The sequence below is a fragment of the Paramormyrops kingsleyae genome, chromosome 21 (genome assembly GCF_048594095.1).
Source record: "Paramormyrops kingsleyae isolate MSU_618 chromosome 21, PKINGS_0.4, whole genome shotgun sequence".
NCBI lineage: Eukaryota > Metazoa > Chordata > Actinopteri > Osteoglossiformes > Mormyridae > Paramormyrops > Paramormyrops kingsleyae.
This window is the reverse complement of record NC_132817.1, coordinates 18,440,712-18,459,679: the sequence shown is the minus strand read 5'-3', so window position 1 is coordinate 18,459,679 and position 18,968 is coordinate 18,440,712. Positions and strand designations below refer to the sequence as shown.

General features: G+C 50.2%; 1 protein-coding gene across 3 annotated transcripts; it reads left to right on the top strand.

Annotated features, from left to right (window-relative positions):
* Positions 1-149: 149 nt before the first annotated feature.
* On the top strand, positions 150-17,278 carry rubcn (rubicon autophagy regulator). Of its 3 annotated transcripts, XM_023830596.2 has the most exons (22): positions 150-494; positions 3,660-3,813; positions 4,467-4,550; positions 4,993-5,152; positions 5,419-5,525; positions 5,616-5,760; positions 6,607-7,014; positions 7,226-7,273; positions 10,096-10,197; positions 10,491-10,606; positions 10,780-10,981; positions 11,359-11,460; positions 12,521-12,595; positions 13,049-13,124; positions 13,780-13,912; positions 14,130-14,275; positions 14,356-14,420; positions 14,950-15,188; positions 16,208-16,269; positions 16,427-16,580; positions 16,666-16,759; positions 16,880-17,278. In XM_023830596.2, the coding sequence occupies exons 1-22, from the start codon at positions 256-258 to the stop codon at positions 17,011-17,013; spliced, it is 3,045 nt and encodes a 1,014-aa protein (XP_023686364.2). In that variant the 5' UTR covers positions 150-255; the 3' UTR covers positions 17,014-17,278. The 3 variants fall into 3 exon arrangements, with proteins under 3 accessions (XP_023686364.2, XP_023686366.2, XP_023686365.2); XM_023830598.2 differs by lacking the exon at positions 12,521-12,595; XM_023830597.2 differs by lacking the exon at positions 7,226-7,273 and having other exon boundaries at positions 151-494.
* The last annotated feature ends 1,690 nt before the right edge of the window (positions 17,279-18,968 follow it).

Sequence of the window (18,968 nt, the reverse complement as noted above, 5' to 3'; positions counted from 1 at the left end):
TTATGAGAAAAGTAAGTTCTAAGCAATAGAACTTCCGCTACGAATATCGGCCGAGGTGCATTGTGGGTAACGTAGTCATGACTTTCGCATGCATGAACATAGACGGTGGTGCATTGTGGGTAACGTAGTCCTGACTCCTGCATCTGCTAGAAAGAGGAAATTGGAGGGAGGAGCAGCGTGAGTGTAGGCGGTGGCGCATTCCAGACTTTGACAGCTACTGAGAGTCGGCGAGGCGATGGAGTAGCGCGGACGCCGATGTCCAGCAGAAAGCGCCTCACCATCGCCGTGACGAAGTGCCCGGCGCCGACCGACCAGCCTATTTTAAAAGTGGACCGGCGGGCGGCTTTGACAGCACAATTTGCTTCTGAGTGGGAGGTGAAGGAAGTCGGAGGTGATATTCATCCCCCCCCCACCCCACCCCACCCCACCAAGTGCCGATCGCGGCACACAGATGCAATCATGGAGATTACAGATGTAGAGGCCGGCGAACACAGGTAGGTGCATCTCTGATCCGTGCAGCTGCGGCCAGACAGGAGTTTCCATAATGCCGCCTAATCGGCCGGCGCTGCACCCCCCCGGTCACCCCGAAGCTAATGGTTCAATGACCCGAGCTGGGCGGCGATGTTCATCGACGTACCGGCGAGTAAGCCGCCTACTTCCTGGCTGCTGGGTCTCGGCGAGGTTATTTTTGTCTGGGAAGTTCTAAAAAGCCTGCATCCCACCCCCTGCCTGTCGATCCCTGATAGCGGTTTTTGGGCTAGGCTTCAGCACATGACCGGCTAGCCTGCTAGCCTGCTAGCTCTTCGGGTTACCCGATACAGCTGACTGTGGTGGGCGCACCGGACCGCCGTGCAGCCGTGTGCAGGTCCGCGCGTCTGCGGGGGCTTCTTTTTATACTATATTAACAGGCAGATGTGCACTCAGCGGCCGCTTTATTAAGTGCACTTGGCTAGCATCGGCTCAGACTGACTTTTGCCTGCCCTGAAGGGTAGATATACACATCGGAGCCTTTCTGCTCACCACTGTTAGACCGAGGTGTTGCTTCGACACTTGCGGTCTTCCTGTTAGCTGTAACGTCTGTGCTTAACATGGTGCATCACTGTAACGTGGAAATTTAAGGAAAGTGAGTGTTTCTGCGAGGCTGGATACACCATGTCCAGCACCAGCAATCACACATTTAATGTTGCGTAGATTAAATATGTTAACCATTCCAATGCATGGCCATCTATTACCTGATCCCTTGGACCAGGGGTGTCAGACTCCAGTCTTGGGGGGTCAGAGCCCTGCACAGTTTTTGGTTCATCCTTGTTTAACACACCTAATTCAACTGCTTGTGCTAATTAGCACACAGCTCTGGAGCTGAATCATTTGTGGTAGAACAGAGAAAGAACTAAGCTACACAGGGCTCCGGCCCCCGAGGAGTGGGGTTTGACACCCCTGCCCTAGACCTTGATTTTATGCTTTACGTATTTACTTTCGGCGATATGAATCACCGTCGGTAATACAGGCTGGTTGCATTAACAAGCAGATGTACCTAATAAATTGACCGCTGTTTGTCTGGGCTGCCGCTGAATTGCATCCGAAGGTGGACCGGTGGCGTTTTGTATGATCAGGTTGTTTTACTTTAATTTTTATAATCGCAGTAAAAACACAGACGTAATTCGGCCCGTACACGGCAGTAAAACATGTACGTGTTACACAATTTCCAGACTGTATCCTTTATGAAGGAAAAAAAATGGTCCGTTTATCAGCCAGGTTATGATTGTAATGTTGACTTGTGGTGCTCGGGGTTAAGATGTGTTTTAAAACTGCATTTTTATGAAGATAAGGTCTGCAGTGTAATACGTACAGGGCAATAGCACGGTTGAGTTAAACCTACGTCTCCAGCGTCTGCTGCTGCGCATCGACACACACGTTAGATTCTGTTTGTAGTAATTTCATTCTAATTGCAAGTTTTATATTCATAAGTGTAGATTTTTTTATTGCTTTTGAAAATGACTCTTTAGAGTGTCCTAGAAAGTGCATGGCAGTAATAAGAAATTGTGTACGAAATTGATTTCTTTTCCAGATGGATAATCCCCCCTCTGTCTTTAGTTTATATATATTTATTTTTATATAGATGGATGCTTTATTGTCATTGTAAGTACAATGAGATTTAGTTTGGAACACGCCAACAGATGTACAGTATATTTACAATGAAATAGATTCGAGGCATAAATTGAATGGGAGAGTACTATAAACTATATATGTACAAGATACCTATACAATAAGGTTCTTGTAAGTTCGCAGAAGTAGAGTTTTCTAGACTAAATGCACATAAATATGGAAATTGCACATTTTTTAATTTGTTACAGTTGCTGCTTGGTTATGTGCAGAATGTTAAATTGCTGTGTTTGTTCAACAAGCATAAATAACAAAAAAAAAAAAAAACCGATTCTGTGCGCGCGCGTTTCCGCTGCCCTTTAACTCGAAATGTGCCCTTAATCCTTATGAGATCCGTGCTTGTGTGACTCCCCCCTCCGGCATAACGCCATGGCTGATATTACTGCCGCTTCTCGGGCCCCAGCAAACACAGCTGTCCCTGCAGAAGGGAAGGGGGGGTCTGTGCCTCAGGTTTGCGCTCAGGTTTGACAGATCCGAATGCCCTTTACACCCGTGACAGCCTGTAGGTGTGTGGGCCTCTATAAGTTATGAGTGAAAACATTGTTTGGCCTCTCACCGCATTTCTTGTTCTGCAATTAGGCCGAAAAGGTTCGTTCTCCGCCGCTTGCAAACCACGGGGTATCAGGCTGCCAGGCGCAGTTTTATTTGTTGCTCATGTGGCGCATGATTCTTTTTCACAGGCATTTTTAGCTTGACTGGTTTCAGGTTCGTCTTAAAACGGCTTGTCTGTTTTCTGGAGGCCCATTCGCTAATGGGTGCTGCTTCAGCCCGTCCAAGTACATAACTGAGGACTGTTACCAAATGCTGACTCGAGGAACATAAAGAAAAGTGATTTTTCTTCAAATTTTTTTTTATCACCAACAGTGCTTAATTTAACCTCTGCCTGTTTTTGACTGCGTTCCAGCACATATTTGCGCGGATCAGGTAGCTCTGTTGAAATTATATAGTGGGAAATATATATATATGTATATAAGAAGACGACAATGCAGACCTTCAGAGAGCAAGTTGGAGGGGGTGTAAGGAGAATTTCCCCATGGGGATCAGTAAAGAATCAAATTTCATTATAAGTATTTTAATGTATATATAGTTTTCGCCTCTGTCCTTTATTAATCTAGATTTATTCTTAAAGATGCCCAGTATGTTTTCAGCACCATGTGTTGGTGCCTGTGCCCCCCCCCCCCATCGCTGTCATGTTACTTGAGTGTTTCAGCACCTTCTGATTACCACTGATTACCACTGATTTCCAGGTCCTGTGTCCTTTCTGATAAGTGCTGGCAACTGCCAGAAAATAAGCATCTGGTCTGTCGGTGTACATTTCACCTCCTATATAATGAACATATTTACCGTGAATTTAATTTACCAGACATCTCCTTCCAACGTACCTCAGCAACATCTACTATTATGTAGACAAGCTTTTGTAAGAATTATGTAAATATGGGTTGTTGTGGTTGAGTTCTGGGTTTTTACGGCTGCTGTCCTTCTGTCGTCCCGGACAGGCGAGAGCGCTGGAAGCTACTCTCCAGCCTGAAGACCACGGTGGAGGGCCTGCTGTCCACCAACAACCCCAACGTGTGGTCCCGCTACGGCGGCCTGCAGCGGCTCCATAAGGACTTCAGCAACATTCTGAGCCATGGCCTCAAGCAGGAGCAGGTAAGGAGGACCAGGGGTCTGGGACGGTGCTGGGGTTGGGCAGTGAGGCGGCACCTTGCTGATGGTTGGTAGGTAGATCCTGAAAGTCCTGATGTATCACTCTCAGGTTTATGGGTCAAAGTCAAAGCTTAAGGGCATGGAGACCACAAGGCTGAACTATAAGCTGTATGAGTTGATATCTCAAGCAAATGTATAAATACACCATCAATATTGCTCGCAAAAGGAATCCATTACAGACAAAGTTGGAAAGTTCAGGTCTGGAAAGTAGAAATCCAGACCAAGGTTTTGTTTCAACTAACTGGTTGAGTTTAAAGAGTTACAGTCACACAAAGTGTCAACAAAGCACGAATGCTTTGTTGACAGTTTGATGCGTTGTGATTGAATTTACATACAGATGTTTTATTTTACTGTGTTGAAGACAATGAAAATCTTGTCACATTATAGGTAACACAGGAATGTTCTCATACGTTGTGTATTTTTTCCTTCGTAAACACTAACTTGTCATTCAGTGTTTTTCCCGTTTGTTGCGATATGTAACCTGTTGAGAGTAGCAGGCTGGCAGTAGCTGCAGATGCAGGAATTGCGCTCTGATTGTGACAGTGAAGTGTGGCTGCAGCTTCAAAGCGACGACGCAGAGTGTTTCTCTGTCGCAGGTTTACAGTAAACAGAAGGATTTCTGGCGGTTTGTTTGGTGCATCCGTCAGGTCAGCCCCCACCTGGCTGTTCACGTCGAGCAGGTAAGAGGCCCCCTGACTCCCCCTGACTCCCCCTGCCCGCTTAAATCCCTACGCCGCCCTGCTGGCTGCCAGGAAATACTTCCAGAGGCAGTTTTTTTTCTTTTCTTTTTTTTCTCTCCTGGTTTGCATGTGGAATCCGATGATAACTGGAACGCGGAATTAGGGCATAGGGAACGACGACGGCTCGCTTCAGTGGAGATCACTTGCGAATTCCTCAGTGAAGTGGTTATTAATACCACAGGTGTGACAATGCAGGGTTCGTTTTCGGAATGCAGTTTTGGTTGCATAGTGCTGCGTTTTTAGTCGTAATTCGCCCGCGACTTGACGTAATGAACCCGGCTTCCGTGACTGCGTGTCGCTCGAGGCCCTTGTCGGACACGGGGGTGCCGTGGCTCTGCTCCAGCCTCCCACCTGAGCGCTTGTACCCGTGTCGCCCCCGCAGTTCAGCCAGCTGGAGCCGGTGCTGGGTAGCGGGGCCGTGGGCGTGGGGGAGGCGCACAAGGCAGAGCGCTGGCTGCTTCACAGTCTGCAGGTCCACTGTCTGTCCGGCCAGCTGCGGCCGCTGCTGAAATGCGCCGCCAACACACGCAAGTTCTACAACGGTGAGAAGCAACACCCTGTCCCCGTGTCTTTAAAAAAAAATAAAATAGTCATTTTCGAGGTGGCCACATGATTTAAGGCTGTTTTGGTCTCCTGTCAGGAACAAATTCTTCGTTTGTGTGTTTCTGTATCACACATTCCAGTGACCATGTGAAGCAAGGGTCAGGAATGTACCATTTAAATGAATAGGGGAGACGTGCTTAAGTCATGAGCTGAAGGTATGGCGACAATGTGTCCAAATGAGTAAATTGGACTCCCCCTGTCTCAGATGAGGCCTTCCTATTGAGCGAGCCCCATGTGGCAGCCATGTTCCAGTGCCTGGAGGCCGTGGAGCAGAATGACCCCCGGCTGCTGGCCCTCGTGGACACGGGCATGGTTAGCCCCGCCTCCCAAACATGCACCACCCATTATATTCCCTGATTGGCTACCGCCTGCACTGCTGACCCCGCCCATCTTTATCTTCAGTTGTCGTCCCTAAGGGAGCCGCTGCCCGGCCTGCCAAAGAGTCACAGCCTCTGCATGTTGCCTTTGGCCGGTGGGGGGGGGCTGGGGGGGCTACCACCACGGTGCCTCACTGTCTCCCAGTCGTCCCTGCAGGACGACCACGCAGGTATGACAACAGCGTCCATACAGAATGTGTCCCTCTAGGGGTTGCTGTGAACTCTGTACTGCTTGTTTGAATTTAGTGAAATAATGTATTTCATAGTATTCATTAATAATACAGTGGTGCCTGCGGTTCACGAATGCTGTGGTCTACGAACGATTTGGTTTGCGACCAAAAATTTCGGGGAAAAAATGCATTGGTTCACGTACAAAATTTGGTCGACGAACAGATTCCTCGACCAGATTCCTGTCCCAGCATGCCCTGCGTGCAATCGTAAGTAGAATGACCACAACAGGCACCCAACGAGCACCGAACCCAAATACACAGACAACACAAGGTTGTCAGACGCCGAACCGCAAGATGCACACACGGTGGAAGATTTATACATGCTAAATACATGCGAGTATCGGACCGGGTACACACAAGACACGGGCAAACACACGCGCGACAATATGGAAACGCAACCATTAACATTAACAACGATACAAGGGTTAAGGACGGTTAATAAAGAACGTGATTTCCCCGGCGAGCAAGTCTCCATGTCGCTCTCTGCTCCCGCGATGCCTCGGTCCGCCCGTCGCCACACTATACTGTGTTACTCTTTTTTTTTTCTATAAAAAAACAAAATAAATTGATTAAAAAGTGAACAAATTAATTGAATTTCAATGCTTTCTTATGGGAAGAATTGCCTTGGTTCACGACCACTTTCCTGGAATGGATTGTGTTTGTGACCCGCAGGTGCCGCTGTGTTGTGATTTGCTGTGTCTGCCCTTTGTCATCATATCCAACAGAACGGGCTGTGGAAGGGTCCACATGTAGGCTTTATTGGGGGGGATATTCTCTGTTCCTTAGGGTCCCTTCTGTCCGACGCTTCCTCTGGGGCGCCCTGGGCATGCAGATCTGGCCAGCGAGGACCTCCTGATTGGACCAGCTCCCCACCAGAGCCCCAGATCTCTGTGACGGAGCCGGGCCCGACTCAGCCGGGAGACGTTACGGACTCGGCGGACGGGGACCTGGACGACGGACCCGAGTACCTGGCGATAGGGAACCTCGGCCGGCGGAGGTGGCGGTGTGACTCTGCCGGCTCCGCCTCGGGCGTGGCGGGGGAGGGACCAGCGACCCGGTCTACCTCGGCCACCCTGGCCCCACCGCCGGTCCGCCGCTCCTCGTTCACGGAGGGCCAGGGGACATCTGTCCGCAGCGGCCGGGGACACAGCCGGTCCCTTTCCGACACCGGGGTGGCCCTGAAGCACAGTCAAGGTGAGGATAAAGAGCAGGCAGCTGCGATGACCTCTGGGACCTGTAGGGGGCGACCATGATCACATGATGAAAACCACAAAGAACGACTCTCCTGATATCGCTTCCGGTTACCCTCAGCTGAGCACATCTTGAGTTTCCTCCCTGCTGGTCTTCCTGCAACTGCTGTCACCCTAACCCTTCTCTTTCTCCCCTTCTGTCTGGCTGTATGGAGGAGGGAGACACAGGAACATCACCGTTATAGTAGAGGATCCTATAGCAGGTTGGCTGTGTCTTGCTGCTGCACATTCCCTGTCTTTCCACATCCCCTTCAGCATGACCCTCCTTCAGCTGGCATTTCACATCTCTGTTCTTCATTCTTTTTTTTTTTTAAATGATCCTTTGGGTTGTCTTGACATCATTCCGTTGACATTCTGTGTATGCTCATGATGGCCTCACTAGGATGTGGCCTCGGTCAGGTTGGACGTTTCTGTCGGAGCATTGAATGAGAGGGAAGAAGTGGCAGCATAGGGCAAGGGAAGACCCCCCCCCCACCCCCCCCACTAGATCCAGTCCACAGGCCACCGGGACCCAGTTTCAGTCACAATTTTGATTGGCAATTTTCAGTCACAATTTTGTGGTTAAGTACTTTTGTGAATGAGACGACATTTCTAGTATCGATGGGAAAGTGCAGTCAGATGTCACATTTTGGTGTCTCTCTGTTAGGGCTGGGCGATATGACTGAAAACTGTATCACGATATGAGTGTTTCATATCGGTCGATATCGATAATTATTGACATTTTTTATGACCCATTTAAAATAAAGACCAGGAGAAAAATATATTACATTTAAACATTTTTATTTTAAACATGTCAACAACCATGGAAAATAAAGTGTTTTTAAAATATGTGCAGTGTTTTGTAAACATAAATAAAACTGACGTAGACTGAGATACAGTACATCTGTAATATAAAAAAACAAACCTGATACAGTACAGTAACATTGTTTGAAATATAAAACCTGCAGAAATATGAAAAAGTAACTCTTCAAGTTATTCTTACTCTAATCATACTTGAAGTTGAACTATTCAAGTATATTTTCAGTCCAGGTTTTGTGCTAGGAAAAGACACACATGCAAACACTAACGAGGAAGACGCGATACGTAGGGAGCCGGAACCCGGAAGTGCGCCGTAAACAGAGAGGAAAGAGAGAAGGGGAAACAAAAGACACGGCAGACTCGAAACGAAACACGGGATACGCGAAAAACCGGACAACATGACACATACAAACCGAAAGGATACAGACCTATAACTTAATATTCAGGAGACGGGGGGCGAGCGGCGTTAGGGAAGGGCGAGGCGACCGTCACAGTGATTCACAAAAAACCGGCAGAACTTCCATAAAGCAGTTGTTTTGCTGTGCTACGACCATTTATGACAGCTGCGTTTCCGGTGTTCCGGGCAATTCAGTTTCCCTATGTTTCCCCTGTCGCGCGCTGATTTGTACACGGTTTCGCTGTTGTTTTCATGTCTTTTTACGAAGCTCTTGAGGTAAACAAGCCACATATTTTAAAACATCACATGTTTTTTGTTTTTACTGATAATAAATGAAAGTATTTAATTCGCTGGATAGAGATATTTCTTGATGAAAACGGTATAGTATTTCTTATAAGACTATATTATGCGTGACGAACTACTGTATTCGCATGTAATACTGTACCTGAGTGATTTTCAGACATCCCACATACATATTTGCCTAAATATTAGGAGAAACATTATTTCCTGACATCCAGGATATTTGGTTCCCCCCTGTTAAAACAGGTATACAGCAACTCTGGGCCTCGGTACTAATAACAATACAGTATTCACATGTAATAATGTACTTGAGTGATTTTCAGACATTTCACATACCTCTTTGATTTAATATTAGGGGAAACATTATTTCCCGATAGACAGGGGAAACATAGGGAAACCGAATTGCCCGGAACACCTGTTCGGATCCAAACTAGCTTCGCAACCTCTGTTTTCTTCCGACGAAGAATAAAAAATATCGAACGTTTTATCGAACACATTTTTTATTGATATCGATCACGTGTCTATCGCGATACATATCGTAATCGTTTTATCGCCCAGCCCTACTCTCTGTTGGCCTTTTGTGTAAGTTGCTTCTGAAGCGTCTGAACGCAAAAGTAGCCTGAAGTTGCTGAAAGTCCCGCAGCGCAGTCTGCCCCAGATACACCATGTTTTTTTGTCGCTGTACGGTGTTGTATTAAAATGGATGAGAGAGGGATATAGGGCCCTTTCAGTCCTGGCAGGAGACCAACGCGTGAGTCCCGAGAAAGTGCCGGGCGATGCGCTCTATCCCACGGCTGAGCTCCGGTCAGTACTGAGTTTCCCCCCTTCTCATACTAAATTGGGCACTGCGTGCGGGCAGGGGACAAGCTGGCCAGGCTCACCCCCTCCCCCAGGCACTGCGTTCCGCAATTCCCACTTCCGTCTGGGTAATGCTGCTTGCTTAATGCCTTCCCGACCCTGCTAAACAAGATTAGGTCCTCTGTTTCCTAAAGACAAGATAAGTGTCCCGCAACCGATCCTCCCCTTTCCTTGAGGACGAGATAAGCATCTTGCCAGTGCAACATATGGAATCATTTATTCTGCCCCTCAGGAAGAAGCCCTTAGAGAATCACAAGGTAACAGCTTAAGCATCCCATAAGTTAGAAACAACAGGATAAGTGTCTTTAAACAGAATAAGTTTTCCAGGACAGGAATTTTTATGACTATCAGAGCATACTGGCCCCTTTTATAAGAAACAAGTTACTCATGAAAAATAAGTTATACAAATAATCAGTAAAAAAACACATTTATACAGTTCAACCTTGGCCCAATAATATTATGGGTGAATCATGGACGATGTATCTGAATTTTATGTAATCAGTTCATCTAAGCTATTTACATGCTACGTGAGAGACGTAATCATCCACGAGTTCATCCTAATACAGGTGTACATGTGTGTCTGTCCTTACATTGACACGTATGTTGGCGTCGGCAGGGCCTGCCTGCTAATGCTGCAGCGTGACGCTGGACGTTTGTGTATTTACGTGACAGAGTCGTCTTCCTCCTCGAATGGACGTGCGGCGAAAGAGCGCGGCTCCTTCTCGGCCTCGAGCAGTGACGCCGGCACCCTTGGCTCCCTCTACATGGAGTCCGGTAAGTACAGGGTATCTGGCGCCGGTCTCAGTGGTCCAATCAGGCTGGTACGACCAGATCTCATTCCGTGCTGGTTTCCCCTCTGACTTCTGATTGGTTTGCTGCACTGCCCTTTTTTGGACAATAAGTCCCGCCCCCTTTTCAGGTACAGATAAGGTGCTAAGGGGGTTTGGAGCTGCCCTCCAGCCCTGAATGCCAGGTTCAGTTTGCTGGGCCCGTGACTTTGGCCTGTTGGTCACTCTGAGCTCTGCCCTCCGCGGAGTCTGGTGACCTTTCTGTTTGTTTGCCGGCAGAGGGCTCCCAGTACAGCGGCACTTCGGACAGCATGTTCCGACGGCCCTCCAAAGGTCAGAGCCTCATCAGCTACCTCTCAGAGCAGGACTTCGGCAGCTGCGCCGACCTTGAGAAGGTTAGACCCCTCCCCCCTCGAAGCTGATTGGCCGGGAGGCGGTGCCGACAGCGGGCAGGAGAGCCTTGCGGATGGCTGACATACGAATTCGGTAAATTCACTGTAAGAGACCTGTGGGTGACCCCACCCACCCTGCACCCTGGCTCTCTTCCCCCCCCCCCCCCCCCCCCCAGGAAAATGCCCATTTCAGCATATCGGAGTCGCTGATCGCCGCCATCGAGCTGATGAAATGTAACCTGCGCCGCCGGCCGCGGGCGGGGGAGGAGGAGGAGGAGGAGGAGGGCGACAGCGACTGCGAGATCCAGCAGCTGAAGCAGAAGATCCGTCTGCGCAGGCAGCAGATCCGCAGCAAGCGCGACGTGCGGTCGCAGAGAGGTGGGCTGGCTGCCCCCTCATTCTCCCCCCCCCCGGTGTTATCACACTGGTGTGGAACGTTCATGTCGCTTCATGGAGATTTTGTCCCCCCAAAACGTCAGGGATATATTTTATGTGCTACACTGAAAAGCAGGTTAACCAATTAACCAAGAGGCAGCTTACCATGTATCACGCTGGTTTGTGTTGTATGTGAAATATTTACAATGTAAATGCACATGGTCAGCTCTGAAGACCAGGGTTACAGTTTGCATGTCCTCTCTGTGTGGGTATGAGGTTCCCTCCAGATTCTCCATTTTCCTCTGCCTGTAATCTGCCTGAGGGGCATTATGGGTAAGAAGGGTAGGCCGTGACTAATCCCTACCTCCTCGCCCCGTCAGCCTTCACCTCCACGGACAGTGCCTCAGGCCACAGCTCCCAGAATTCTGTGCACCTGTCTGAGTCCAACTCCAGCGAGGACGTCGAGGAGTGCGAGCTGAAAGGTACGAAGTGGGGGCACGTGCCCCTGCCCCCCTGCCAAGAGACACGCAGTGCCATCGCTGTACCCGATCATCCCACTCTGCCCCCCTCCCCACCCTCCCCATTCACACATTTTTAATTTTTTTATGTTCACCCATCTGGCGGCTCACTCATCGCGGTGATAGTGCAAGATGACAAAGCAGAGAGAGAAATCCCCCCCAGACGCAGGTGGCGGGTTCGACGAGCCGGAAGTTTCCGCCGTAGCTGCTAGACGGCTGGGGGCTGGGGTGGGGGAGGGGGATTTGCACGTCTGCGTGTCCGTGGCTCTCGCACCCTCTTCGTGCGATTCGATGGGCTGCTGTTGCTTCCAGTCGTACAAGAAGAGTAGAGCAGGAAGGTAAAGGGGTCACCTTACGTTTCATTTGGCTCAGTTACGCCGAAAAAACTGTCCCTTTTCTAGGGCTGCAGGGATCTCGTTATTGGTCAGTAGACAAAAAAACATGAAATTTTCAGGCTTGTTAGACGACATATTTAACTCGACACTGTGTAGATAACTCCACTCTAATGTTACTAATTATCAGTACAAATGCTCAAGACTTTCTAAGAAAGATCATGATGGATAAAAGCATGAACGTGTGTGGGCTTGATGCACATAAGTGTTCAATGCACTTTGCATTTTGTTGCTGAATTTTTTATGTTTTTCTAGCGTTCCAGCTGGAACCAGAATGGCAGGTAATCTGGGGCCAGTGTGGAGAGACGCCAGGCTATACACTGATGTAAAATGAAGCGTTTTTGTGGAGTGACTCCATAGCCTCACGGCCAGAGTCAAACCTGCCTCAGCAAGTTCCTGTAGCGTCTGTGCTTGGATGGATGCGGCTTACGGGCTGCCGTAATCTGCTTTCAGAAGTTCTGCTTTGGTCTGCTGTGGAGATGCCATCGTCACTCACGGGGTTTATGAGGACGCGGCGAATGTTTCCCGTTACGGGTGAAATGCGGGTGGATGTTGGGTGACAGCTGGGGTCTGGGTCGGCACCCCGGTTTCTGTGACGTGGAGGAGTGCTCAGTGTGCTCTCTGTCCCTCAGATGACAGCGAGGGCGGTTCCCTGCTGGTGGTGTCCCGGAACGGGCTTTCTCTGTCACTCGCCTCTCTATTCTCAGGTATCTGGGCGGGTGGAGTCACTGAGGGGGTGGAGTCACTGAGGGGGTGGAGTCAAGGAGGGGGTAGAGTCACTGAGGGGGCGGGGATGGATGTAATGTGGGTGGGGCACCTAGGGGGCGGGGCCTGACGTTTTTGTGTGTGGTGGCAGCTTCTGTGCTTGTAGCTTTTAGCTTAGTGGTAGGAGCGTGTGCTTTGGGGGCGGCGGTGTGGCAAGTGGGCGTCTCGCTGGATGAGTGTGAGCGTGCGGGCAAGCCTGCTTTTCCCTGTGTTGGCCTGGGGGTGGCGCTCACTCAAAGGCTCATTTTCATCTGTAGCCATAACCTTCCACCTGCTTGGTGCTGATCCACCCACACCCCCCACCCCTGCTAACCCTAACCCGCTCTGTCTCCTCTCTCCCTCTGTCCCCTCGTCCGCCTTCGTCTGCTCACTCTCGCTCCGTTTCCCTCCGTCAGACGCCGACGTCAGGCGGGGAGTGGCCTGCACCTCTGCCACCAGCAGCGGCAGATCGTTCCTGAGCTCTGAGTCCATGTGAGTCCTTGGGGTTTGTCTGCGGCCCAGATAGACTGAATCCCCCCCCCCCCCCCCCCCCGACACCCACGCTGCTGACGTCTTTCGCTTTTATGGGTCGCTAACGTTTTTAGAATACCAAAACCAATAGGTCGTCACAATTTATTTTAAAACACGGGAATATATGTGTGTGTAAGCCATCTGCCGTTAGCATAGCTTGCAAATGGTTTTCTCGTGTAAAGCGTTACTGCTGATGGAATTTTAAATTTTTTTTTTTAACCGGGTGTCAGTATTTTTTTATGCTACCACAGTTCCTGTTTCACGTCTCTCAGCTGGTCAAATCCAGCGGTTGGTACGAGCCGCCCAGTTATCTTTCTTAGAAGGGGGGGGGGGGGGGGGAAATGCAGTAGTGCTGAGAATGGGAGGCTGCTTCCACATCACTGCGTGAACTTATGAACCATTATCTCTTGTGAAATCCTAACCCCCCACTTCCTAAAATATATTTATATGTATTTATAGTGTGTGAAAGTGACAGATTTCCACTTTCCTTTGAAGTGTGTGTGTGTGTGTGTGTGTGTGTGTGTGTGTGTGTGTGTATATATTATACACACACACACACACACATAATAAGAGAGGCGGTGGCCCCTGAGTCATGTCTGCTGACCCCCCCCCGCAGTTCGCCCTCCCTCCTGCAGTCCAACTCGGCCGAGTCCGTGGCCATGGGTTTGCTGCGTCAGTTCGAGGGGATGCAGCTGCCGGCCGCCTCCGAATTCGAATGGCTGGTTCCGGAGCATGATGCCCCTCAGAAGGTAGGGGGCGCCACTGTACAGCAACCAGAAGCCTCAAACACAAATGACCAGATCGTTAAAGAATTAATCGCTTCCATAGACCCCCGTGTTTATAGCTTATGGCTCATACAGCTGCATGTATAGAAAGGTTCAATGCTTATCTACACAGAGTGTAGTGGGAGTGCCTTATGTCCTCCCAGCCAATGGCTGACCTCCGTCTATCCCCTCCTCCTCCCAGCTGCTGCCCCTCCCCAAATCCCTGCCCATCTCTCCCGACGACGGGGAGCACGCTGACATCTATAAACTGCGGATCCGGGTGCGAGGGAACCTGGAATGGGCTCCTCCCAGGCCTCAAATCATCTTCAACATCCACCCTGCGCCTAAGTGGGTCTGCTGCGGGGCTGTGGGGGGGGGTTAGCCAGCCGTGCTGCAGCGTAACCTCACCGACTCGCCCCTCTCCTCAGGAGGAAGGTGGTAGTGGCCAGGCAGAACTACCGGTGCGCCGGCTGTGGGACCCGCGTCGACCCAGGTGAGGCTCGCTGAGTGGATGGGCATGTAAAAGCTGGCACGGGCAAACGTTGGTTTTTAAAGTCTCATTCCCTCTGGCCATGGTTACACAACAGAACTGACTCTTAAGAGCGTCTAGGTCGTCTCCCAGCCGCGATCCGTATGAGGCGTCGTCCTGCGACGCTCGGAATTGTCCACAGTCGTCGGATTTGTCTTCACGAAGTGCAGTGTGCGTGTGGCTCTGTGGCTTGGGACTTTTCTTGTGATCAGAAGGTTGCTGGTTCATATCTTGTGGTCGGCAGAGTGGATTTACCATTGAGCCCCTGAGCGTGGCCCTTATCCCCCCAGTTGCTGTAGGGACTGCTTGACCGTTCTTAGTTGCCACTTTGGATAAAAGTTTCTGCTAATTTAAATGTGATTTTTTCCCCCAATGAAGGTATCACTTTAGCAGATTATTAATGAGAGCTGGATCGCGACAGACTGGCAGCACTGGGATGGTATCGTTCCTGTGTGTGTTGTGCGTCACATGACCGGTCCTTCCCTTTGTGAAGATTTCATTAAGAGGCTGCGCTACTGCGAGTACCTGGGCCGCTACTTCTGTCAGTGTTGCCACGACAACGCCCAAGCCGTGGTGCCCGGCCGGGTGCTGAAGAAGTGGGACTTCGGCAAGTACCCCGTCAGCAACTTCGCCAGGGACCTGCTGGGCAAGATCGCCAACGACCCGCTCTTCAACCCCAACGACGTCAACGGCGGCCTCTACAAGAAGGTCAAGGCGCTTGAAAGCGTGCGGGTGAGCGGACGTCTGTTTTGGCCGCTCGGCCTTGTAGACGCGCGCAGGCCTTCTTAAACCTGACGCCTGCTTTCGGCTTCGCTGTTGATGTTGCCTAGAAACCGGAAGGTACTGTAGGCCTGGCTCCATCGCTAAAGGTGCGGTCACACTGGAGTGAAAAATATCCAACGTCTCCGCCGATTTCAAGCAAAAATGGACATGACCAGAGTATATCTTATACCGCGGTAGTTTACTGCGGTATTTTCATTCAGTGAATGAGTAGTGTTCTTTTTGAAAATACTGTATGGCAGTGAGAAGCATGCTAACTAGTGGGATTGACGTAACTGGCGTGCATTAGTGGTATACATGGTTCAGTGCGGCTGTAATTTGTTGTAACGGCACAAACGCTTTTTAAAAATTTATTTAAAAACTTCCTTGTCATAACAATGCAAATGTGCATAAAATAAATATCCCGCTCCACTGCACTGCTGTGACGTTAAGGGGTCCAACCTCACCCATGCTGCGCCGGATCGAAGTCGAAGTGAAAACCACCCGCAAATTCACTTCGATCCTGGAAGCGAATGGGACCATCTCCTAAGATGTAGAGTGGGGGCCACAGGAATATCTGAGGGGGGGCTTAGGAAGTGTTTTTGAGAGTACTGAAGATTTTTACAAATTGCCTTCCTGTTGAACCTATCTGTGATTGGTTGGTATTTTCCCATGGTGCCCACCCCTGGCTTATGATTGGTGGGCCCACCCCTGGCTTATAATTGGTGGGCCCACCCCTGGCTTATAATTGGTGGGCTCACCCCTGGCTTATGATTGGTGGGCCCACCCCTGGCTTATGATTGGTGGGCCCACCCTGGCTCTCCTTGGCTCCGGGCTCCTGCTTTCACAGCGACCCGTGTATGTTGACCGAACGCCTTTGCTTGGAAGTATGAATTGACTGCGGATCCGATCCCCATATCCCTTCGCTTTGTGCCTGAACCCTGTGGCCTTTCCTGTAAACGCTGGATCCGATCTCCTGTCTCCGCTCTCAGCTCCTGAGGCTGCAGCTGTCCCACATGAAGGTTCTTCTGAAGACGTGCCGCTTCGCTACAAAGTAAGCGAGCTCCCCGGCCAGTGCGAGAGACTGGGCTGCCCGGCCAGTGCGAGAGACTGGGCTGCCCGGCCAGTGCGAGAGACTGGGCTGCCCGGCCAGTGCGAGAGACTGGGCGCCCAGCTGCCTTCTCAGTGCCCGCCTCCATGTCTCCCGCCAGGCTGCTGGATCAGTTCGACGCCATCCCCTGCCACCTGACCGAGGACCTGCACCTCTTCTCTCTCAACGACCTCAAGGGCGTCCGCAAAGGCGAGCTGGGCCCACGGCTGCAGGAGCTGCTCCGCCAGGGCACGGCGCACGTGGCGGACTGCGTGGTGAGTGGGCGGCATGCCCGCACACGCGGCCGGCAGCTGGGCAGAGGCGGCCCCGCGCTCACCTTTCTGTCACGCCTATCCGCAGCTCTGCCAGGCTAAGGGCTTCGTCTGCGAGTTCTGCGGCAACGACCAGGACATCATCTTCCCCTTCGAGCTCAGCAAGTGCAGAGCATGCGAAGGTGAGCCCTCTACTGGCTAGAATGCAGCATAGCAGCTCATTTTGACCTGTATTATGCAGTGTGCCTCATAGAATATGAGCGCACATCGGTACCGACTGCCTGTTTGCCTGGTCCTTCCAGAGTGCCACGCCTGCTACCACCGGGCCTGCTTCCGGGTCGGCCTGGGCTGCCCCCGGTGCCGGCGATTCGCGGAGAGGAGGGAGAAGCTGGCCAGGCGGAACATGGAGGACCAGGAGGACGAGGGCGGGGGATAGGAGGCGTGAGGAGAGGAGGCGCGCAGAAGGACGCTGGCGTGACGTGGACTCGTAGCCATGCCGTGGGACGGCCCTCCACCCCTGGCCCTTTGACTCTAACCTTTATCTTTCCAAACGGACACTCAGAAGTGCGCCCCCTAGCTGCAACAAGTTATTTTTAACTGATTTGTCTTGGCTTCTGGGGCCTTTCTCTGCCTGTGGTAGAAATTACACATCAAGAGGAACCTGCTCAATATTTTAGTATTCCTGAATTTTAAGAGGAAAAAAAAAATTATATATATATATATATATATATTTAGATGCAGTTTATTCAGATATTATATATTTGTCTGTAGAAATGCTTTACCAACCTGAAAGTGTGAGGTTTGCTCTCACTGAAGGTTATTGATGTGCTGAGTGACCTTGAAGCCCATGATGATGGGTGGTGGTGGTGGTGGGGGGCGGGGGGAGGGGGGTGGTTATTGTAGGTTGACTTTTTGACTTCAGCCTTTTCTGCTTGGGTCAGTCACCGGCACTGGGTTTTGAGGACCGAGTCCTCCCACCACTAGAGGGAGCCTCTTCCTTAATGCTGAGCTGATTTAGCTTTGCAGAGATCCAAAGTAGAGGGGAGGACGGTGATGGGATGGTGGATAAACTGGGAGTAAGATGCTGCAGGGCAGGAGGGAGGAGCAAGAAAGCAAGAATCCAAACGTAAATGTGTTCTTTGGCCGTTTCGCCGGGTTGTGGGCACTTTTATTTTAGTTGTCTGTCTTTTGGCTTTAGTATGTTATTTATTTTGCACCGGTTCAAGAAGGCACCCCGAAGTCGGGGACGGGTTGGGGCTGCAGAGGACAAGGATGGCCCATTGGCTGCAGATGATTTGTCCTGGGGGGGGATGTTGGAGGATTCCTCCCCCCTTACATTATCCCCATTTTGTCTCACCACGGTTCTCTCTATTGCATTCCCAGCATTTACTTTTCGTTCCTCTGCATTTAAACTGCTGCTGTAGCTATAGTCCTAGAAGCCGAGTTATGAAGGTTTGTTCAGACGAAAGTGGAAGACGTTGCTGGCAACGAACGAATGAACCAACGAATAAACGAATGAATACATATACAGGCTCCCATTATGGAACAATTACTGTGCAAGTCTCAAGCAGTTCTGACCCATTACAGCAGTGTTTCCTAGTCCGATCCTCGGACCCACAGACAGTCCACATTTTTGCTGGAGGCTCGGAGGGAGCAAAAACATGGAGCCCGAGGACCGGATTGGGGAACGCTGCTTTTTACAGCCAGCTCAGGTCACAGAACAGAACGTTTCATTTTTTTGTGGCACATAGGAATTGCTTATAAAAAAAAAAGGTGAGAGATGAAAGCGAGGGAACGAAAAAGCCGTTAATGTCCCAAAATGTAGCCGGTGGCTGAATTTATCAGTCGATTATTCATGTTGGACTGCGAGAATGAAGGAGGGACGTAACGTGTGGGTGCAGCTGCTAGCTGCCAGGTTGCGGAGCTCGCTCTTCAGACGTAGGCGGCCGTGGCCGACCTCCTTTGCTCGTTCTCATGCTCCCTTGCACCTTTCACCCCACCAGAGCTACATGTGTATGGAGATACAAGTGCACTGTTGGCAAACCGTCCTGAATGTTTCTGTAACTTAAATTGTCAAAAGATTATTATTATTATTATTATTATTATTATTATTAGCAATAAATGATTCCTCTTTGTGATGACTGTCTTTTTTTCCCCTTCTGTTCTGCCTCTGAAGGATGAAGTCAATATATATTTTGGTCTACAAAAGTCAATTAGCACATTAACACAACAATTAATTCGTTTTTTTTTTTTTTTTTTTGGTCGGACTTATTATCTTGCTTGTTGGAGAGAGGGGTGGTTTGTGGAAGAGCAGGCTGGCTGGCTGAAGGTGTGAGAAGGAGCTTGTTAAGTGTTCCGGAAGTTTCCGAAGAAAACAGTCGCAGTGGGAAA

Coding starts and splice junctions, on each gene's coding strand:
- rubcn (XM_023830596.2), top strand. CDS start 256: ATGTCCAGCAGAAAGCGCCTCACCATCGCCGTGACGAAGTGCCCGGCG. Junction 4,551..4,992: donor TGGCTGTTCACGTCGAGCAG/GTAAGAGGCCCC, acceptor TCGCCCCCGCAG/TTCAGCCAGCTGGAGCCGGT. Junction 13,913..14,129: donor AGCATGATGCCCCTCAGAAG/GTAGGGGGCGCC, acceptor TCCTCCTCCCAG/CTGCTGCCCCTCCCCAAATC.